The 23,859-nt window shown below is 44.2% G+C and overlaps 1 protein-coding gene across 1 annotated transcript in view; it reads left to right on the top strand.

The window, feature by feature from the left end:
* Nucleotides 1–14,917: 14,917 nt before the first annotated feature.
* Nucleotides 14,918–23,859, top strand: part of LOC134578472 (5-hydroxytryptamine receptor 3C-like) — a 72,352-nt gene continuing 63,410 nt past the window's right edge. The window contains exons 1-2 of the mRNA XM_063437471.1: nucleotides 14,918–15,001; nucleotides 19,780–19,931. Of these exons, the coding sequence (XP_063293541.1) occupies nucleotides 14,956–15,001; nucleotides 19,780–19,931 (198 nt within the window). The 5' untranslated portion in view covers nucleotides 14,918–14,955. The remainder of the gene's footprint in view (nucleotides 15,002–19,779; nucleotides 19,932–23,859) is intronic.

Genomic DNA, 23,859 nt, shown 5'->3' with positions numbered 1-23,859 from the left:
ACCCGCTTAGGGGGGTCTGCCTTGACGTTGGCAGGCGGGCATTCCCTCCAATGGCCACTGGAGTAACTAAATGACCTCTATTTGTTTAAATATACATAGGGATTAAGGAGAGAGCACAGGTAACTTTTATTTTCTTTAGTTTTTACTATATAAGGCTATCCTAGCAAAGATACGGACAGGGATACTAATGAGAGTATTTAGAAAATTGGGCAGACTAGATAGGCCGAATGGTTCTTATCTGCCGTCACATTCTATGATTCTAAAATCTTGAGCGTAAAACAGATACATAAACACGTGATGAGGTAGATGCATCATGTGACGTAAAGTAGCCAAGTGACAGTTTAAGATTTCAGCTGGAGGAGAAAGAGGGTGTGGTTTATAGGGAATTGCATTTAATGTTACCAGACAATGGAGACGCTACATTAAACGAAGGATGATCTGCAGGACGGAGACAGGAGAGTGTGGGAGGTTGCACTTACAAGTCCAGCAATGACCGGTTTGTGTTTTTATTGTTATGGTCACTGAGGAAGTCTATTTGTTAGACTAAATGCAAAGGATGGGACTTATTTAAATATATTTTTCAGATTTTAATAAATGACCACGTGTTTGTTTCTTGAGTTTGAGTGGAGTGTCTTTTGGCTACTGTCAGGGTCTTACCTGATGTGGGAGTCCGGTAGGCAGAGATTTGTGCTCAACCTTGCAGATAAACACAGTCCAAGGTGATGAGGTTAGAAACCACCAGGACTGTGAATCTGTGCATGGGGGCTGTGCATGAAAGGTGCTCCAATTCGCAGTACAGACAAGGACACAAGCAGAAGGATTGTCGATAAGCCGAAGTCAGAGGGTGCCAGAGGTCAGGATAAACAAGGAGAGAATCCAAGGTCAAGAGCCGGGGTCAATCTGGAGAACAAGTTTCAGGAGACAAAAGAGAAACAACACACGATCACCAGAATTAAAGAACTGACAAATTTCCCAGGGCAAGGCAGTATTTAAAAACCCGGTTGATTAGCGATCTGCCTCAGGTGAAGCACAGATGGAGTCCAGCCCCCTAGTGCTGCAGACGAAGCCATGAATAACAAAGATAGAACATATTCAAAATAACAGAATCTGCTATGGCTTAGAGGCAATCTAGCAGGCCCAGGACACAGAAGGTTCATATCCCCTGTTGGGCACTTCTGGCGAGGCCACGTCTGGCTGTCTGGATGTCATGGTGAGAACCGTGACAGCTACAAACAAGGAGTTGGAAGGTGGAGTGAAGACTAATAACTCCCCATCTACATTGAGGGGAGTCACCAATGCGCACAAATAATTTTGTACATTAGTGCAGTATTTCTACGCTGGTGTAATTTAAAACTTACAGTATTATACTAAGTGCATGTTATTTTTCATTTTTGATATACAGCTGTAACACTGAATATTTTGTTTATGCATCTTAATGATTTAGAGACTTAATTGGGATAATAAGCCAAAGGGGTAGCTGCCACGACTGGCACCTCAAACAATATCAAAGTTAAGCATATTGGTGGAGTTTGGCGTACCATTGTTTCTACACATTAAGAAAATATGACTAAACAGAGTGAAAGTGTACTAAAGTGTTTAGAGATAGATTTTGGAAGAGATGACGTCAAATCCATTACTCAATGCGTGTTTTGGCCAACGGAGGAAGTAATAAAGAGATATAGTAAAACAATTGCGATATTAGTCTGGTTAATACTACTAGGCTGTAATTCAAGTTGGACATTAAACATACATGCTCCTTTTTCCTACCTGAATAGTACATTTTCAGTTACTGTAAATAATTCTTTGAAACCCTCCCAGTAACACTGACAATGTATTAGTTTAAATATAGATGTCAGCTCATAGAGTATTGGATGCCTGAAGCAATAACACACACACGCAAACAGACAAATACCAGCTTAAGTACATGGTGTGAATATACATTTAACACCATGTTTGTTGGAGAGATACAAACAGCAGGAAAAGTGGCAGAGGAATAGATTTAAAAAAAAGGTTGATAAAAGATAGACAGTTCCAGAGAGAAGTGTAAAAAAACGAGAAACAAAGTCTCATACCAATGTCAAACTTCAATAAGCCAGTAAACCTGTAAATTTAATAAAAATAGGAATAAGGGGATGCCTTGCGTAGATACACCTGGCTTAACACTGCAATTACTGATTACTGCTGCCCTGAATGAATGGGATTTTATAGGCTTTTGGATGAATGGAATTTTATAGCCACATTCAGCCTCTGTTCTATTAACACGTCCCTGAAAAGGAAGAGCAATGCAATAAACACGCAGATTCTCTTCGCTAGTAGCGTGGTTAACTTGACACCGCATATTGGTGGTGCGTTTTCTTGTGATATCTGACAATGGACCAGTTTTCCCATTAATCTGTCCAGTTAATCAGTAAAATGCTGGGTCCAGGCGCCCAAGAGAGAGCAAAATGTGTGTTTGATAAAGTCAGAAAGGTCAGCCACCATGTCTGTTATTTTTATGGGCTCCATTCATTTAGAAGTAATAAAATCTGTCTAAATAGACATATGGGTTATTTCAGTCTTTTGAACACTACTATCCTATAACTTACACATTATTTAGGAAGGATATAAAAGCAGGGAAAGTGGTGTGGTATGCTTGTATGTCAATCTTAAGCATGTGGAGTGTGACAAGGAAAATGTGGAAGCTTTATGGTTAAATACAGAGGCATAACTAGAAACAATGGGGATCCGGTGCAAAAATTGCCCCCCCAATACATCTAACCCCAAACCCCCCAGCGGGGGCCTCAACACATGACGGCGGGCACCAGGTCACAGGGGTTCACAGGGCAGCCGGGCCCCCTGGAGTGACGGGCCCGGTCGCAGCTGTGACCCCTGCGAACGCGGTAGTTCCACCACTGGTTAGATATCTGCTTGGGACAGAAGAAATCTATTATTGGTTGGGATATTTTATAAACCACCGAATGTTAATATTGGTGTGGAAGAACAGCTGTTAGAACAAATTGGGAAAGCTTCACATCTGGGTAACAAGTTAATTACTGAAGATTTTTTTTTTTTTATAATTCTTTATTTTGCAATGACAGACAGAAATGAATAGTGCAGTTACGTGGCTTGCGCAGAAGCCCAAGTGAAGTATTAGAGAATTGCATAACAAGCCGTTTACATCCATTGTATAGGCTATCGGTCTGTCATCGTTTTTCAATACAGTACAGTACAGTACAGTAAAAAGATCAACACTTAGAAACATATATAACAAAATACGTAACTTTAAATCAAATGACAAAGTTGTCGTTTATTTGCCTTGGTTTTAGTGTGTCGAACCTATAGGCCGGGTTACCGGTAAGCTCGGCCTACAATCAAGGAAAGGGGGTAGCGGAAAACTGGGTGTAGAGAGGGGGGGGGGGGGGGGATGGTCCCGGACGTTACCTGTGGCCATTCAGTCGTCAGTATAGTTATCCCATGGTTCCCATATCTTCGTGAATGTTGTCATAGTGCCCCTCAATTGGGCCATTAGTTTGTCCATGAGATGGCACTCTTTGATTTTGTTGAGCACTGTGGATAATGGGGGGGGAGTAGGCTGCAGCCAAGTTTGGGCTAGAGCCTTTCTGGCAGCTAAGGCAATCTTGTTGAGTAGTTGTTGTTCTGATCTGGGTAAGTCGTCTAGGGGTCTGGCCAGGAGGAAGGTCCAAGGGTTTAGGCCTATCGGTCTGTGTAGGATCCCTGATATAAGCTGCTGGATATTTTTCCAGAATATTTTGATTGTGGGACAGAACCACCACATGTGTGCATAAGTCCCTTTTTCTCCGCAGTTATGCCAACAGAGATCTGTGGGTGTTCTTTTCATATGATAAAGTTGGACCGGAGTAATGTACCACCTCATCATCGTCTTATATGCCTGTTCTTGCATCGTTACACAGATGGAGGTTTTGGAATTGGCTTCCCAAATATCCTGCCAGTCTATACCCTCTAGGGTTTCCCCCAAGTCTGTTTCCCATTTCTCCGTGTAATGTAAGGTCCCCCATTCCCGTGTGGTGGAACAGAGGTGGGAGTACAATTGGGTGATTAGGCCTCTCTGATAACGTTCTGTGAGGCAGATGCACTCAAAGAAGGTTGGGTTGGCTTTGGCGGCTGCTTTCACTGTCGCTTGGGCCGCGTAATGCTTAAGTTGTAGGTATCTAAAGAAGTCGGCTGGCTTTAGGGTTGCTTTGGCTTGTAGGTCGGGGAAGGTGATTATCGTGTCTCCATCATAAAGTTGGAAGACCCTCTGGAGTCCGGCATGCTCTAGGCCTTTAAAGTCCCAGGGTCTCATGCCTGGTGTGAATGCCTTATTACGGTATAATGGGGTGAGGGGGGAGGATGTGGTGGTGAGTCCGTGTTTGATGGCGTAGGTGTCCCATAACTGGATCGAGTTAGTAATAGCTGGGCACGCCGTTCTCGGGAGTGCTCTGTGCTCCCTTGGTGTCCAGATATAGAATTGTGGGAGATCCGATTTCATTAGTGCTGATTCGAGATCTACCCAACGTCTAGTCTCTGGGGGGGTGTGCCATAGGGCTATTTGTGCCATTTGTGCGGCTATGTAATAAAAGTGTAGGTGGGGCAACCCCAGACCTCCTTGCATTCTGGGGCGATACAGTATGTTACGGGCTACCCTGTGTCTATTGTTTTGCCATATGAATCTATCTATTGCTCGTTGTAAGGGGATGAGGTTATGTTTCGCGATGGGGATGGGTAGAGCTTGAAAAAGGAATAAAATTCGGGGTAGAACATTCATCTTAATTGAATGTATTCTCCCTATCCAGGATATGGGTTTGTCCGCCCAGGTCTCCATGTCCGAGATGAGTTTTTCTATCATGGGAGTATAATTCAGGCTATGGAGTGCGGTGGTGTCTGCTGGTAATTTTATGCCCAAATAGGTAAGGTATGTTGGCGTAACACGTATGTGGTAGTCTGATGTGATTCCGAGTATGTCCGTCTGCGTGAGATTAATTGGGAGTGCGCTAGATTTGTCTACGTTGACTTTGTATCCCGAGATCGTCCCATATTCACCCAGGAGTGGTAGCAGGGCTTGTAGCGTGTGGGTGGGTTCAGTGATGGTCAGCAGGATATCATCTGCATACCCCGAAACCAGGTACTCCTGGTTGTCAACCGTGACCCCTTTGATTTGTGGATGTTCCCGAACGGCTTGGAGAAGCGGTTCGAGTGTCAGTACAAAGAATAGAGGGGACAGGGGGCATCCCTGTCGGGTGCCGTTGGTAATTGTGAAGGACGGGCAGGCCGTCCCCGTAATCTTTATTTGCGCTGAAACGGAGGTGTATAATGCGCGAATGGCTGTTATGTATGTATGGGGCATGCCTAGGTGTTCCAATAGGGTAAACATGTAGGGCCATTTCACACGGTCGAAGGCTTTCTCTGCGTCGAGAGAAAGCGCTAAGGATGGTGTTTTTGTGTCAGCTAGCATCCCTATCAAGTCGATGTTGCGTCTCGTGTTCTCGAACAACTGGCGTCCGGGTATGAACCCCACTTGGTCTGCGTGGATTAGACTTGTCAAGTATGGGTTCAACCGACCCGCTAAGATCTTGGCGAAAATTTTGCTATCGTGGTTTATGAGTGAGATAGGTCGGTATGCTTCTGGCTGTGTGTGGTCCTTGCCCGGTTTCGGCAGGAGGATAATGTTTGCCCTAGTCATGTCTCTATCTGGCGGAGTTCCCGTCATTAGGTCCCTGAACAAGGATTCTAGATGTGGGACGAGGGTTTCCCTGAAGGTTTTATAATAGCTGCCCTCAAAACCGTCAGGGCCGGGGGCTTTGTTGCTTTTAAGAGAGGAGATGGCTGAGTCTATTTCCTCTTTCGTGATCGGTGCTGCTAGTTCCGTTATGGCTGCATTGTGCCGTTTTGGTAAATTTAAGCTGGTGAGGCTATTTTCTGGTTCTCTATTGCGTTTGTTGCGTCGTCTTGTGGGGAGTGGTTGTATAGTGCTGTGTAGAAGGTTGTGAAAGTTCTGGCTATTTCGGCCAGGGAAGTTTTCAGGGTACCGTCAGGGGCTCTTATCTTGGTGATATGTGGGTGATGTGTTCTGGGGCGTAGTGTGCGGGCCAGAAGGGTGTCCATTTTATTGGACTTGTCATAATACGTTCTTCTTGTCCAGGTGAGTGCTCTGGCTGTGTCGTCTATGAGCAGTTGCCTAATCGTAATGCGGGTGTTCTGGAGAATGTGAAGTGTTTGGGGAGTTGGGTCGGTTTTGTGACGTTGCTCCGCCGTGCGGAGGGTGTCTAGCAGTTGAGTGAGTTTCTGGGTTTTTTGTTTTTTTTTATGGGTAGCTATTTTGATGAGGGAGCCACGAATTACTGCCTTGTGGGCTGCCCACACTGTGGTCATTGGGATGTCTGGAGATATGTTTTCTGTAAAGTATGAGGTCAGTTGTTTCTGTATGTCCTCCACTACTAAAGGGTCCTTAAGGAGGGATGTGTTCAATCTCCATGTCCACGGGGTAGGGCATTGGAGGCCGGTAAGGTAGATTGCGATGTCGGCGTGGTCGGACCATGCGATGGAACCTATGTCTGTTTTTTGTGTTTTCGTGTAGCCTATATGGTTGGTCAAGAACATGTCTATGCGCAAGTATGTGTCGTGGGGCGGTGAGTAATATGTGTAGTCCTTATCTGAGGGGTGTTGGGCCCTCCATGCATCTATGAGGCCTGTTTTACGAATAAAATGGTGTAGTTGTTTGTCCTGAGTGCCCATGCCGTGGGATCTAAATAGTCCTGGGCGCGAACTTCTATCGATGGCTGGAGCGGGTGCTGCATTTAAGTCTCCCCCCAGGAGGGTTATCCCGGTGGGGAGGGCGAGGACCATATCTGACATATGGTTCCAGAATTGAGGTGTGTGTGTATTGGGGGCGTATACATTGATTAGGTGGATGGGTTGCGAGTGGATCCGTCCGGTTGCTAAGACGTATCTACCGTCTGGGTCTGGTGTCACTTTTGTTATGTGTATCGGGCATCGTTTGTGTGTGAGAATCGCTACTCCGTTATGTTTGCGAAAGGAGCGAGCCTCGGCCGTCAAGCGGTATGAGGAGTCGCGGAGGGAGACCTGGGCGGACCGAGGTAGGTGTGTCTCCTGGAGGAATACAATGTCTGGATTCAGCCTGCGGAGTTCCCTATACAATGTTCTTCGTTTGCGGGGGGCGTTAAGGCCTTTGACATTAAGCGAGGATATTTTAAGAGCCATGGTCATGAGGGTTCGGTGTGTGCTCTTGGACCCGATGGATGTTCGGGTGGTATCGGTGTCTCCTTGTGGGTCGAATGGCGTATGTGTGTAGAGGGTGGTGGGTTGCACTCCCACCTCTGTTCCATTGAGAGCTGTGTTGGGACTGGGAATGTGAGTGTGTCAGTTGCGCCTCTAGTTTCTAGACCGGTGTGGACAATGGGCGGGGGGGGTGATTAGGTGGATGAAGAAAAGTAGGGGGTATGGAGGGGAGAGGAAGGAGAAGGTACGGTATAGCCGTACTTGTCTGGTCTTATACCTTGCCAGACGGTGGGGGGGTGCATGAACCCTCGTCTCCGTGACGGCTATTCCAGTCAGGGAGTGATGGGTCATGAACCTGATAGCCGGTGTGGCCCCCTAATACCATAAAATGTTTGCCTATTATATCTTAAGTGTGTCATGAGCTTTTTGATAAACCTAGCGGATTGTTCGGCTCCACCGTCCCTGGTTCTCAGGTGCTAAATGGTTGCAATGCGGAGGCGGGACTGGGAGCTCTTGTGAGTTTGGGGGGGGGGTGTATGGGGAGGGGAGGAGGTGAAAGCCTTTATGGGTGAGTCCCATGGTGTCGTCTCGTATGAGTCGTGACAGCTCTCCCTGCAATGAGCACAATAGCGCCGGGGATTTCTCATGTTGCATTTCGCTCTTATTTTGTTATTTTATGTTGTTTTTTTTTGTTGTTGTTGTTTTTTTTTTTTTTTTTTTTTTTAAATTAGTTTTTTCATTTTTAGATAGAAATTAAGGGATGGAAGGAAGAGGGCCCCAATGCCTGAATACGTGGTTGGACCGTTTAGTGGACATAAGCCTGGGGGGGGGGGGACGGAGGGGAGGAAGGGAGGGGGAGGGGGGAGGGGAGGACGAGAACCGGCCCGTGGCAGCTGCATAAAACATTACATGATAAAACATTACACATCATATTATGACAGAGCAGGAATATGTCTACTTCACACTCTCTTCCCCGTACGTTACACTGCTTTCCTTGGGTAGACTTTGTGTCCCAAGAGTTGTGTGCTCTGCAACCTGCCCTAGCCCCCCACGTCCCCCCCGCCCGCCCACCACCCACCATCCCGCCCCGCCACCCCCCCAAGTGGCCCCCGCCACCGGTCCCCACCCAAGTATAGTATGTTTGTGCGGTGGGGTGATGTCTAGTATGATGTGTTACGCTTACAGTGGTGTGTGTAACCTGGCTAGTTAACTCAATACCTCCCACCGGTGTTATTGGTATACATTACACTTCCATGCGATGTCGGGATTTTGACAGCCGGTACCAGAGTCTCTTTTTGGTGTCAATATGGCGGCAATAGTCCATGGATAGTCTCACAGTACACAGTACAATATAATTGGAGCTGTCGCCGCGACAGGTGTCGTGTGGGTAGACAGGGTCTAGGAAGCCGGAGTAGTGTGTGTCAGCGGCCGCCAAGGAAAAGAGAAGTCCGTGTGCTGCAGCGTGAGGTTGATGCGGTGGGGTTCATCGCAAAAACGGGGTCTTGGGTAGCGTGGGTTCTGTCCAATCAGCGGGTAGGGCGACTCTCTCGATGTATAGTGACCTGTTGATCTGCTTCTGGTGGATAGGGAAGGGTGGTAGCGACGCTATGCCGTTTGTCAAGAGGGGGTCAGGTGTGCTCGTTCCTGGGAGGTTGGGTAAGTCTGATAGGTGTCGGTCTGCCGCCCGTTTATTCTCCGGCGGTGTACCAGTCGCGTGGTAAGGGTTGCAAGGCTGGGAGGGTGGTGTCTGGCACCGAGAAGCCCTCTGGCAATGTGATACCCAATTCTCGGAGGAAGGGCGTAGGGTCAGTGCCTGGCATGAGGATGTGAGGTCTGCCTTGCTTAAAGACCATTAATTTAAACGGATGTCCCCAGGCATACCTGATCGTGTTGGCCCTGAGCAGTTCCGTAATCGGTCTCCACTCTCTTCTGCGTTGGAGGGTGATGGGGGCCAAGTCCTGAAAAAGGGAGATTTCTTTGCCCTGGTGTGTTATGGGGTTGTCCCTGGCCTTCCTCAGCACTGCTTCCTTCGTCTGGAAGTGGAGGAACCGGACTATTATGTCTCTGGGCCTTGTGTTGTCGTCTCTTCGGGCCCGCAAGGCCCTGTGGGCTCTGTCAATGTGCCAGTGCTCATCTGGTATCTCCGGCAAGAGGGGGCGTAGGATCGTGAGAAGCAAGGCCGAAATTGGGCCTTCATCTTGTTGCTCCGGTAGGCCGCGCACGCGGATGTTGTTGCGGCGCGACCTGTTCGCTAGGTCCTCTAGAGCTGCCTCAGATGCTTCCAGCCGGGCTGTGAGCGTGTTGACATGGGCGGACATCGTGTTGTGAGCCACCGTGGTTGTTTCCACGCGGTGCTCGAGGTCTGCTGTTCTCTCACCCAGCTTGTGGATTTCAGACATCACCTCCTTCGATGACCTACCTATCTCTCGGGCTAGGTAGCTCTTGACCGCCGCCAGTTCGGTCAGTATGTGGGCCATATCGGAAGATGCCAGGCTGTGAGGCTGAGGTGTGCTCAGGGTCGTTGGTGAGGCCTGGGCTCGTGGGCTGGATCCGCCGCCATTTTGGGAGTCTTGGCGCGGTGTGCGGGAGGCCGCAAACAGATCGGGTACCGTGGCGGTGTTATCCATGTTTTTTTTGCCCGATTTTCTCGGCTGGCGCCTATCCATGGCGGGTCAGGAGAAGGGAGGTAAGGTTTTTTTTTTGTTTTGGTCGGTTTATCGCCGTTGTGAGCTGTTGGTACAGGGGGCTAAGCGCGGAGCTCTAGGCTTGCACGTCCAGCTTGGTTCCCGGTCAAGCCACGCCCCTCATTATTGAAGATTTTAATTACCCAGGCATAAATTGGGATATAGAAACTAGTAATTCAGCAAAAGGAATTAGGTTTCTGAATGTTTTAAATGACACCTTCATGTCACAACTGGTACAAGCACCTACTAGAAAGGGAGCTTGTGTGAATCTGGTTATAACAAATAATGTTGATCTTTTGACCAACATTCAAGCAGGGGAGCACTTGAGAAATAGTGATCACAATATGGTATCTTTTGAAAGAAATTTAAAAACGCAAAAGCACTAAAACATATATTTAAAAAAAAAATGTGCAGGTACACTGAAAACAGTGATGGGTGTGTTAGTTAATGAAGACCAAGAAAAGGCAGACATTTTAAATAACTATTTTTCCTCAGTATATATTAAGGAGAATCCTACAGTAAGAGGTATGCAAATTATTGCTGCAAAAAACCTGCAGAAAAATAGTGATTGGATGACTCAAGACAAGGTACAGCAGCTACAGAAAGTTAATGTAAAGAAATCTCTGGGGCTTGATGGTATGCACCCACAAGTACTTAAGGAGCTAAGTGTGGAAATAGGTGAACCTCTATATTTAATCTTAATTTAAGATTAATCTTTAATCTTTATTCTTTCAGAAATTGTACAGGAGGATAGGAGGAAGGCAGATGTGGTTCCTAGATGCAAAAAAAGGTTTATAATCTCTGCCTGGAAATTATAGACCTGTGAGCTTACCTTCTGTAGCTGAGAAAGTATTTGAAGGGTTATTAATGGACAATATCCAGGAATTCATTGGGAAGAATGTCGTTGTTAGCAATAATCAGCATGGTTTTATGAAACATAGATCATGTCAAACTAACCTTTATTGTCTTGTACAGAGAAGCAAGTAGAAGTATAGATCAGGGTGTTGCAGTTGATGTGATATACTTGGATTTTGTGACGGTATTTGATACGGTTCCTCACAATAGGATAGTATTCAAACTTAAAGAAATTGGTCTAGTTGAAAATTCTTGTTCTTAGGTAAACATTGGCTTAAAGATGGAGTACAGTGAATTGTTATTAATGGTACATTTTTAAGCTTAACAAAAATGGTAAGTGGTGTCCCTCAGGGTTCTGTTCTGGGATCGCTTCTATTTAACATATTTATAAATGATCTTGAAATAGGCATTAAATGCCATGTTTCAGTGTTTGCAGGTGACACAAAACTCTGTAAAGTAAAACAATGTGAGCAGGATATTACTTTGCTGCACAGGGATTTAAATAGATTGGGGAACTGGGCTCTCAAATTGGAGATTAATTTAATGTAGAAAAATGCAAAGTTGTTCACTTACGGGTAAAGAATGCACAAGCAATTTACACCCTAAATGGTAGTAAATTAGGGATAACAACACAGGAGAAGAATTTTGGATATGCAATGTCAATCGGCAGTTGCTTAGGACAGTAAGGTATAGTCATGTATAAATAAGGGCATTAATTCTAGGGATGGAAATATAATTTTGCCTCTTTATAAATTACTGGTAAGATTACACCTTGAATAAGGTGTGCAAATTTGGGCACGAGTTCTAAAGGAGGATATTATAGCACTAGAAAAAAAAAAATTGGACTATACATATGACACGAGTCACGAGTCAATTTAGTCTAAGGCAAAGGAAAGGTTTCGTTACAGTAAGAACAATAAGGATGTAGAATTATATCTGAATAGGTGGTTGTATCAGATGTTTAAACAGCTTTTGGATAAATACTTGCAAAAACATGGTATAATTTTTAATTAGTGTGGTAAAAGCGTCTTGATCCAAGGATATATCTGACAGCCATTCTAGGGTCAAGAAGGAATTATTTACTAGGATGTTGCAAAATTGGATGTGCTTCTTTTAGATAAACAGCAAAACCAAATGTGAGAAAGGTTGAACTTGATGAGCACATGTCTCTTTTCAGCCATGTAACTATGTAACTTAAAAAAGCAGTCTCCATTACACCCAAACGCCTCTGCTAAGCATAATTTTTATAATTGAAGTCAAATGACATTAGTGACAACGGAAAATAAGGAGGAAGAAGAAGGGCTGTTTGCCATTTTCACATTGTTAATGGGTGTCTTTGAAAACCCCCATGTACCTATGGGGAATATCATATCAGTGGTTCTTACGTTTATTAAGGGATCATTGGAAACCCCTGCTTATTTTTCATCACCCATTGCAGGATCCCTCTTTTTAAAAAGGGTTTTACTACTTCAAATCGATCTGCATTAAAATCAGTCCTACATCCAAAATAGTTTGAGGACGTCCAGCGTCAGTTAGTCTGGTAGACAGTTAACCCCGGATAGTAATTATTGCAGTTTCTCAATATAAGCTAAAAGTGGTCTGGGTGCTTATAGTGTCCCTTTAATTTACAACGGCTGCACAAAAGTAAGAACAGTTCTTCACCAGAGGAAAAAGGTCTATGGAAGATGTACGTGATAGATCACTTCCTCTTCATTATTTATGCCTCTGATATAATCATTTTATTTATTGTCGTAATTATAGCTTGGCCGACATGAAATCTGAATGGTATGTATTAAGGTTTTCTTGTTAAATATCGGTTATTTTTCTTTAATATTTTATCAATGCATTGTTTTTATTGTCAGTTCTTTGAGCAGAAAAAAAAAATATTAGAATAGGATAGAATATTAGAAATAATAGAATTTATTTAATTTCCTGTTGTATGGCTATAACAGCTGAGTGTTTTACTCACTGTTTTTTTTTTATTTATTCTTTATTTTTAAGGTGTGGAGTAAGGTACAATTGTGACAAATCAGACAGTATATGGTAAGCATTAGAGAGTCATAGTTTGCTAACAATGCACATGTATGAAATAGAAGATAGAATCAACCCAGTGCTAAGTAGAGTAAGTAGAGTGTGTGCACTGCGAAGAAATAGCGAAAGAAGGTAGATAAGGAACTGTGAGAGAATAATGAGCGTTGGTTTAGATTGAAACCTCCAGGCGGTCCCCCTTCAGGTGAACAGTGAATGTCCTGAGTGTAGGCTTTCAGGTAGATGCTGCTCGTCAATGTCCCTGGGTGAGAAGAAAGCGTCCCAAGCTTGTCCGATTTAGCCAATGTTTGTGGGAACCTACCCATCTGCATGATGTGTAGGCTCAGGATATCAAAGAAAGAGCTCTGCCGCCCTCCGTTCAGTCTGGCACTGTAACCCCTTTGACCAGCTGGTGGGCTGGAATTCCATCAGTGATTCCTCCTCTGCCCATCAGGACAATATATTTGCATTTTTAAGCAGCAACACATGCTTTGCAAGGATTGGGGAATCAGTGTTTTGCAGAGGCCTCCATGGAGTGGACCACGATCACCCCCATGGCCAAAAGGGGGGGGAGGGCACCAAACAGCTGCACGGACAGAAGCAGGGATCGGCTGCTTCTCCACTCCTCCAGGTGCACCAGGTCAACCCTCGGCTCTCCATCAGCGCGGACACCGTGAGACATCAGACGCACTCTGGTACGTCCCCATAGGTTACAGGGGTATTTTAGAGGCAAGCTGAGTCATTAGTGGGGGTATAAACTGCAGGATTATGGCGATTTAGCAATCTAAGCACCAGAGCTCATCCTGGATGCGTCTGTCAGCCATGGCCACGATGGCTGCCAGGCCCCACCCCCCCACTGTTGGTTTTTTGACATATTGTATTACAAACAATTTTATAAGCATTACAGACATGCACATAGAATGAGGCTTTCAATAAAAAATTGAGAATGTTTTTACTTTGTAGAGTAAAATGAAATATAAAACATTCACCTGTAATAACTGCAAGTAATCCAGAGGATACCATCATAAATTTTCAGCATTTTAAAATTCAAGGAAGTAAAACAGAGGGCTGAGAATCAGATGATTGTATCCAGGGTTGCCATCAGAACTCCTCTGTTGAACTTTTCATTACTTTTACCTCTAAACATATGCTTCTTCACATCTTCTGTCTCCATGTGTCTTTTCTTCTACATTACTCTGTGTCCCTTCCAATTACCTAATTGAACTTTGTGTCTGTTGTCATGCGCCTCTAGCCCTTAGTTCCTCCAATGACTGCCCAGTCTCTAGTTTTAGATATTCAGTAGATATACCCCATTTGCTGCTTGGCAGGTGGGGGTTATGAGAAGTGTCCCTTATTGTAATATGCCATCTTATTGACCCACGTAGACTTTTTATTTATTTTTCAATTAAGCCTTGCATTGCTGAAATAATTAGCAAATAGTTCTTCGAATTATCGTTCGCTTGCATAGAAAAAAATGTATATTCAGTGCCTGTCCAGTTTAAAATTAGTGCTTTGTGAATATTCTAAATCCTACACTTTGTATGAAATTTGGATGTGAAAGTACCAAATGAAAGCATGAAAGATACCAAATCCATCTGGGCAATTGCTGCATATTCGCTCAAGCTGACCGAATTCCAATCCATATTTGGTTTAAGTAAATTATTATTATTATTATTGCCATATATATAGTGCCGACAGATTCCGTAGTGCTTTACAATATTATGAGAGGGGGGATTTAACTATAAATAGGACAATTACAAGGAAACTTACAGGAACGATAGGTTAAAGAGGACCCTGCTCAAACGAGCTTACAGTCTTTAAATATGAGAATTGCCATTGCGGTCCGAATTCGGTCATATACACTGGATTTTGTTCAGATGGACAAAATCCAATGTTTAATGAACAAGCCGTACGTCAGCTATGCTTTGTGTAACCAGTTTGGTTACTTTGTCTTTACAATTAAGGATCAGCCTGAATTCTAACTTTAGTAAATAGCCCTGTTAAAAACCATATCTAAACAAGTTCTTCAGCTTCTAGTTTCCTTTCCACGTAACAGTTTAAATCCCTCCCACATATAGAATATTTTCGTCACTCATAACCAGACGTTGGACAATTACCTCTGTCCCAAGAAACGCTCAAATTTTTCTTAAAAATGTATTTTCCTGTTGCATCCGTGTTGCTTGCATTCATGGTTTTGGGTAAGCTTGCCTTGAACATTATTTTCTCTAATTTTAATTTTATTTATAACATGTTTGAATATTAAAAAATAAAAAAAAATTGCTAAAATTCCTGAAACACTATTAGTGTTATTTACTAAAGTGTGAATGGCAAGTGAATTTAAAGTTTAAGGCCAGAGTTGACAAAATGAAAGCATAGCTGACTGTTCGGTTATTTTGATCTTGAATTTGAATCCACTTGAAATTCACCTCAAATATTCCCTTTAACCCTGTATATTGGAATTCTATTTGTTAAACAATTTAGATGACTGCCACTTTTAGAGACTAGTAAACCCTAGATTGTTTTTTTATGGTTGTATGAATCCAAAATTTAATTTGATTCATGCCCATGGCTGTGAGTGTTATATAGCATCCCCTGTTGTGTCTGTAGCCAGGATTCTGCCAAGAAAAATATAGGACCTTGACTACAATGAAGTCCATTTGGATCAAAAGGGTTGAATGCACATCAGTCATAACAAGGACCAATGTTTTTTTTCAGGGAAAAAAGAACATACCTCAAATGTAACAGAATGTCAGCCCAGATGAAGCTGAACTCTTTTTGGACTTTATTTTGATTAACACTGGAAACGACTTAACTAGAAGTCCCCATGGCCTACTTTAGGATCATCAGGGGTACTTGTGTAAATCTAGGTTCTGTGTATTATTTAAGTCCCATTTTATTTTTAAGAACTGATTTTCACATTTGTCTATTTTGTTTTTTGTATGTTCTTCTCCTTTATGCATTTTTGGAACTGTGGAAATTTTTGTCTTTTCATTATTAAAATATGAATCATTTAATGCTGTCTTTGGGCTATAGTATCTGAATTCAGGTTACCTGAAGATATCAACTTGTTAGTTTTTTTTTTATTTGAATAGATATTGTGCTAAATTGTGTTTGTGGGTTTAATCTACTTTGTTTGGGAACATCAAGGCTTCCAATTCTATAAATTGCCTTGGTGATCACAGCTTTTAGATCTTTGAATACGCGTGGATGGTGCTAAGCTGGATTTGTAATCATTTCCAGTCTAGTGCAGACAAATAGTGAGTGTTTACCCTTTAACCCCCAAACCAAGTCATGAGCATGCTTGGTGTAGTGTGCCTCCGGGACAGTGCTATTTAGGATACCAAACGAGGATACTGTTTAGCAGCTAGCTCCCTTATTTGGTACTCTTATGTGGAATTGCCCTATTTAGGATACCAAATTAGGATGCAGTTTAGTAGATAGCTAACTCGTTTGGTACCCTTTTGTGGGACTGCTCTATTTCAGGATATCAAATTAGGATGAAGTTTAGTAGATAGCTAACTCGTTTGGTACCCTTGTGTGGGACTGCTCTATTTCAGGATATCAAATTAGGATGAAGTTTAGTAGATAGCTAACTCGTTTGGTTCCCTTGTGTGGGATTGCCTATTTAAGAATACCAAGTTAGGGCATTGTTTAGTAGATAGCTCACTGATGCAGTACCTGTTTGTTGGATTGCCCTATTTTAGAGCACCAAATTAGGGTGCTGTTTAGAAGATAGCTCATTAATTGGATACCCTTATGAGGGATTACCCTATTTAAGGATACCAAATTAGGGCACTGTTTAATAGTGCACACTGTCACATATACTGTCATTTACCAATACATGCACACAGTCATATACGTGTTTATTTACCCATGGATGCACACTTCAATTACCATGCATACATTAAGTCATACACACATTAATTTACCCATGCTTGCACACAGACATGGTCATAACCATGTACTTAGTCATTTGCTCATGTGTGCCCATTGTCATTTAGTCATTTACCCATGCATGCGCACTGTCACACTGTCATTTTCCCTGTATGTACGTAGTGGGGAATCGCGATGCAGCCTAGTACATAAACTAACCCTATTCAACCCCCCTAATGTTAAAGGAACACTATAGTCGCCTAAATTACTTTAGCTAAATAAAGCAGTTTTAGTGTATAGATCATTCCCCTGCAATTTCACTGCTCAATTCACTGTCATTTAGGAGTTAAATCACTTTGTTTCTGTTTATGCAGCCCTAGCCACACCTCCCCTGGCTATGATTGACAGAGCATGCATGAAAAAAAAAAAAAAAAAAACTGGTTTCACTTTCAAACAGATGTAATTTACCTTATATAATTGTATCTCAATCTCTAAATTGAACTTTAATCACATACAGGAGGCTCTTGCAGGGTCTAGCAAGCTATTAACAGGGGATAAGAAAGTCTTAATTAAACAGAATAAAGAAAGCCTAAATAGGGCTCTCTACAGGAAGTGTTTATGGAAGGCTGTGAAAGTCACATGCAGGGAGGTGTGACTAGGGTTCATAAACAAAGGGATTTAACTCCTACATGGCAGAGGATTGAGCAGTGATTCTGCAGGGGCATGTTCTATACACCAAAACTGCTTCATTAAGCTAAAGTTGTTCAGGTGACTATAGTGTCCCTTTAACTGTTTGAAGCAGGGGAGGTTGAGGCCTTAAAAACTTGTTCATCTCATTCCATATACTTAAACGTAACCCCTCAAACTCAATTGGCAAGGACATAACCCTGGCTAGCTGTGACTAAATATACTAATAGGGTGGGCGGAAGGGAAGCTGTTTGCTGGCCCGAATCCCAATTGGCACTGAGGTAAGACCTCCCCCACACTAACTTACACAGAACATAATCCCACCCACACACTCTTTCCCAACCAATCCCATGCATCTATCCCCATACATGTGCCCTTGTCCGCTTAGCTGCGCTATCTCCCCAGGGCCTATACATGGACATAATCATACACATGTTCATTGATCCATTCATGAACACAGGCACATACACTACCATGTGTGCACAATCATTGGCTCACCCGTGCACAATGTCACATAGTCATTTACCCACATATGCACACAGTCACATACACTGTCATTTACCCAAGCATTCACACTGTCTTTTTTCCACACAATCATATTAACTGGTTTTTACCCATGCATGCACACAGACATATACATGTTCATTTATCCATGTATGCACACAGTCATATACACTGTCATTTTACCCATGCATGCGTAGTTATTTGCCCATACACGCACAGTTATCTGCACTGTCATTTACCTATGTGTGCAGTGTAATAATATTCCCTGTCTGTCTCTTTTACCCCTTCCCCAGCACTAATGCGTCCCTATCGACCCCAGCCCCTGTCTGTCTCTTTTGCCTCTCCTTGTCAGGATGGTGGTGCGGCGACCGTGACCCCTGAGTCTGTCCAGGCAGCGAAGCGAGGACCGAGACCCAGTATGCCTGATGTTCAGAGTAGGAGTCACAGTGTGGAGGTGGATTAGCAGGGTCTGGTGCAGGGTAACCGCACGCCCCCTGGTGTTGAGCACCAGCGTTTGTGCAGCCACAACCAGAACCCTGATTCAGCTTCTGCGGATCCCAGGAACTAGGAAATAAGCAGACCTCCCAGGAGCTGAATAGGGAGGCTCTGCAGCAAGAGTGTATCCAGTACTAGAAATAAGACAAGGCTAGAACAGGCACCAAACATGAAAACAAGACATAACCAGCAGAACCCAGAACCAGAGAAGGATAGGAAGCTAAACCCAGAACACGTACACAATACATAAGGGAACATTAACTAAACATGGGCATGACTGGACAGGACTGAACATGGACTGGGCACACAAACTAAAACAAGACATAACCAACAGAACCCAAAACTGGAGCAGGACAGAAAGCAGAACCCAGAACATGTACACAATACATAAGGAAACATTAACTAAACAGGGGCAGGACAAGACTGTACATGGATTACAAAATAAAACAAGACAAGATATAATAGGCAAAACAAGAGGAGACATAACTAAGCACTATATATGTAAATCATGGAGATTTAGTTACATTAAATGATCATACATTGCATAAGCCTGACAACAACGCCAATGTACCCCATAACTGGCAGGTCCTACACTGCCTAATGTATGCTAAAACAACCACAGAACACATATATAGCACTTACCTGCAAGAAAGGGCAGAAGCCTTGAGCAGCTGCCTGCAGGAACTCTGAAACCTAAATGAATAATGGAAAACAAACGGGTGTGGCAAATAAAACAAACATACCAGAAGCCATTACCAGAATGATCCGCAGCCAGGAACAGAACGTGACACTCCCCCAGCCCCCCTGTTTCTCTTTTGCTGCCCCTCTACCCCATCCCACAGTCCCCCCACCTCCCCCCCGCCCCCCATGGTAAACCATGGTACCATGGTAAAGGATATTTTGTTTCCACTAACTGGCCTGACAGGAAGAGCACCAAACACCTTCCTGTCAGGTCGGGGCTGAGGATACAGAAGATCCTTTACCGCAGTCTTGGCCACGCTACAATGGCTGACTGGCTGGAGGGTAGCGCTATGCTATGCACTTCCTTCTTGCCGGTCAAACAAACCTTGCGCACATGCAGTTGGAAGTGCTGTTACCACTGCAGATCTCACGCGGGCCGCCCCTCAATGTCCGGCGAGCCGCATGTTGGACGCCCCAATTCTAGACATTTTTTGAATGACTGGGTCGCCCCTATGCTTTTTGTACACATACAAGATATATTTATCAAATGTAATATGCCCTCTAACACATCTATACCCTGGTGCAAACAATTACATTTTCCTATAATGCTAGTTATGTTCATCCATTCTCATTGCTCATTACTAATATTATTTTTTTACTCAGATTAGTTGCAGATACCACTCTCCAAATTGGATTAACCATTATCTTTAATTTTTGTTCTTTTATTGTGCCCCAGGTGTAGGTCAATGCCAGTCAGACTGCAGTTACTATAATCTTATAAAGAACTTGGATCTGGATAACAACTTATTTGTTGTGCGCCCAACAATGAACTGGACAATTCCAACAATTGTATACGTGGACATGTACTTACATGCTATCATACACATGGTAAGAATCTAATTTCTTTATATCTTTCTAAGTAATACTTGGTCTGGTCAATAGGTATGAAATATATGTTCAGCAAAACAAAATATAACTTTCAAGTTTAATTTTAAGCATCTTTACCGCTCCCTTTTTATCCGTTATATATTGTTACATATAATATTACAGTTATAACATATATATTCTTGCTCTCCATTCTTTTTGCTACGGAGTAATTACGTGCATCAATGATACAATATCATAAGAAGACTAATGTTTTGTTAATTCAGTCATTATAAAGCATTCTACTGAGCAGTAACAAAATCTGACCACTAGTACATCTATCTGTGACCCAGGTCTTCTTCCATGGTAACCATTATCTACTATTTATGAGGGCCCATTTGTGTATATTATATATATATATATATATATATATATATATATATATATTATAAATATATATTCCAATTTCCATTTAATTAGGGTATACTATGTTTGCTATGTTTGTTTCTTCACTATTTGTGATTTTTATTTTCACACACTATTCTAATAAAATGTATTCTCTTTTAATATGCAATAATTCATGATGTATTACACAAGATTTTTAAGGGTTATATTTATCAACACATTAGTGAACTATCTACAACTTTCTAAAATTCATACTGAGTATTTCCCTGTTAGGAAACACCTTATTGTTATTAGCCTAGTCTCTTTACTTCCTAGGATTTACCCCGCCACCCCGACTATAACATGTGTTCCCATTCAGAATATGTATGGTTCTATTCATTTTATTTTGGTATGTTGTATATTATCCCATATACATTAATGGAGCCATGAGCATGAACTAAAGACCTATGTTAAGGTAAAAGAGGAATATAAACTGCATTCCAGGGTTATTCACTAAAGTGAGAATCGCTAGGAGTTAAAAATTTAGGTCAAAAAAGCTAAATAAGAAAAAGTAAATTCTGTTTTTCAGTTTTGCTATTTTGGCCTTAAATTTGGAATACACTTTGAATTCCCAGCAATTCTCACTTTAGAGAATAGCTCAGTTAGTTTTGCTTGTATATGTTTGTGCGTGTCTCTTTTACAGTGAGGGAGGGGAAGTATTTGATCCCCTGCTGATTTTGAACGTTTTCCCACTGACAAAGAAATGATCAGTCTATATTTTAATGGTAGTTGTATTTTCACAGTGAGAGACAGAATAACCCCTCCCCTCCCTCCTCTCATGGCCATTGGAGGTAACTAAAAAAACTAAATTTGTTTAAAAATACATAGGGATAAAGGAGAGAGCGCAGGTAACTTATTTTTCTTTGGTTTTTACTATGTCTATTATGCCCAAATATTGTACTTGAAGGGCCAATTAACCCAGGGGCCATAGTCAGCAGGTAGGAGGCGGGCAAACAGGCTTCTCCAATGCCCAGTGGCGAGGTTGGTTTCATCACATATATCATCTACTCTTTCTAATACTTCTTTTAGGGTGGGCGGAAGTGGGGAATTCCACGGTGCCGCAATACTAATTCATGTTAGTTAGTTTCGTCACATTTCTTCCCTTTTCCAAACAGACTAACAGGGTATCTGACCTCCTGCTGGTCAGTGCCCTTGTTAGTCCAGCAGCCCACCCACAAAACATGGTTACTACACCTGAGTAAGGGAAAAACTTGTCCAGGTCCAGGTGCCTCACCCCGGCTGTGTGAAGGACTGGTAGACTGTTTTGGTGGGTTGCTGAGTGGGCAGAGACCAGCGGTACTCTGCCCTGGTGCCAGTGCTACCACGGAAGTAGCCTGGTTGGAGCCTGGTTGCTGGGGACCGACTGTCTCCCCTTTAGATACACAGCTCTGCTGTTGGAGGGGGAGACTGACTGTCTCCCCTTTAGCTAAGCAGCCTTGTTGCTGGGGGACAGGACTGACTGTCCTTACATCCTGTGCTGTAGGTGCAGAGACCACAGTCCCACCTGCACAGATGTGGGGCTTACAGTCTCCCCCTGGTCCACTAAGCTGTCGCTGGGGAGAGGGGGTAATAGGCTCCTCTCCCGATAGAACACCCTGCCGCTGGGGAATGGAGACTGGGCTCCCAATTCCCTGCACATTAATAATCTGCCACTGGGGAGAGGGGGTAGCAAGCTCCTCTCCCATACATACTTCCAGCCTCTGTGGAGGGAGACCGACTGTCTCTGCTCCCAATACAGTGTCCTGCTGCTGGGGAAAGGAGACTGGGCTCTCTATTCCCTGCACGTTAATGATCCGCCGCTTGGGAGAGGTGGTAACAAGCTCCTCTCCCTGAACTGTAGACTGCCGCTGGGGAGAGGGGGTAACAAGCTCCGCTCCCTGACGCTTTCTCTCCTTCGCCAGCTGGGATTCTCGGCCCAGCCTTGTGCTTTGCTCGGCCATGACCTGGTTCCAGATCACCCGGCGTGTCTCCATGGGTACATCACCCCCATACTGGGCCACTCGCTGCCTTACTTCGGCCCGCCAATTATCTCCAGAACCTTCCATACTTGTCTGCTGGTGAAGAGGGGTACCAACTGTCTCCCCTTTCCATATATTGTCCTGATGCTGGGGAGGAAGGACGGCACCTTCAGCTCCCTGGGATACACACTGCTGCTGGAGAGGAAGGACGACACCTTCTGCTCTCTGGGACTCACACTGCCGCTGGGGAGGAAGGACGGCACCTTCAATTCCCTGGTATACACACTGCCGCTGGAGAGGAAGGACGACACCTTCTTCTCTCTGGGACTCACACTGCCGCTGGGGAGGAAGGACAACACCTTCTTCTCTCTGGGACTCACACTGCCGCTGGGGAGGAAGGACAACACCTTCAGCTCCCTGTGATACACACTGCCGCTGGAGAGGAAGGACGACACCTTCTGCTCTCTGGGACTCACACTGCCGCTGGGGAAGAAGGACGACACCTTCTGCTCTCTGGGACTCACACTGCCGCTGGGGAAGAAGGACGACACCTTCAGCTCCCTGGAACTCACACTGCCGCTGGAGAGGAAGGACGACTTCTTCTGCTCTCTGGGAATCACACTGCCGCTGGGGAGGAAGGACGGCACCTTCGGCTCCCTGGAACTCACACTGCCGCTGGGGAGGAAGGACGACACCTTCTGCTCTCTGGGACTCACACTGCCGCTGGGGAGGAAGGATGGCACCTTCGTCTCCCTGGGATTCTGGTTGCGGTAGGGACGAGGGACCGACAATCTCCTCTCCCTGGGATGCTGGTTGCTGCAGGGAGGAGAGACCGATTGGCCACAGCCCCAATCTCCAATATCGAAGCTCCAATTCCCATGCCGCTCGATTCTCCACATCCTACTTGTGCACGGTGGCCAGGAGTGTCTCTACCAAAATATTCGGGCTATACCTGGTTAACCGCCTCTCTAACTCCTTCCTGTAAGCGTCGCCCTCAAAGCGAAAAGTCATGTTTGCTGTGAACAGGGGCGCTGTACGAATACTAGCGTTGCCCTCAAAATTCCAAACGTTACCGGTGCCTCTGCGCTGCTTCTCCACGCACTAGGATGCCATCCCACCACTTGCCACCAATGTAACGGAACCACTGGCACCCCGACTGGGTACCCTCTGCTGACGGATGCTCCTAGTGCTTTCCGAGGTCGCCAAGCTTTCTGCCTGACACCATAACCACTGCAGACCCCACAAACCGCTGCAGCTTGATTGGGGTCTCGCCGACTCCACCCACTCTGGACCCAAGACCAGGGTCCAGCTTCCAGTAGGTGGACCTCTCCGAATTCCAGAGAGCAGGAACAGGAACAAGCTCTTAGCAGAGCTTAGTGATTATACCCTGGGGAGTATAGTGATTATAGCAATCCCCAGAGTGTAGTTCTCCAATCCCCCAAACATGAGCCGAAACTTCATGAAGGTACAAGATGATCTGAGGTGCTAGCACACCAAGTCTGGCTTTTATTACAATCTTTACCAATACAGTGTGGTGACATTCTGTCAAA

The sequence above is a fragment of the Pelobates fuscus genome, chromosome 12, assembly GCF_036172605.1.
Source record: "Pelobates fuscus isolate aPelFus1 chromosome 12, aPelFus1.pri, whole genome shotgun sequence".
In the NCBI taxonomy this organism is placed as follows: domain Eukaryota; kingdom Metazoa; phylum Chordata; class Amphibia; order Anura; family Pelobatidae; genus Pelobates; species Pelobates fuscus.
The sequence above is the reverse complement of the archived record's forward strand: the minus strand, read 5'-3'. Positions and strand labels throughout refer to the sequence as shown.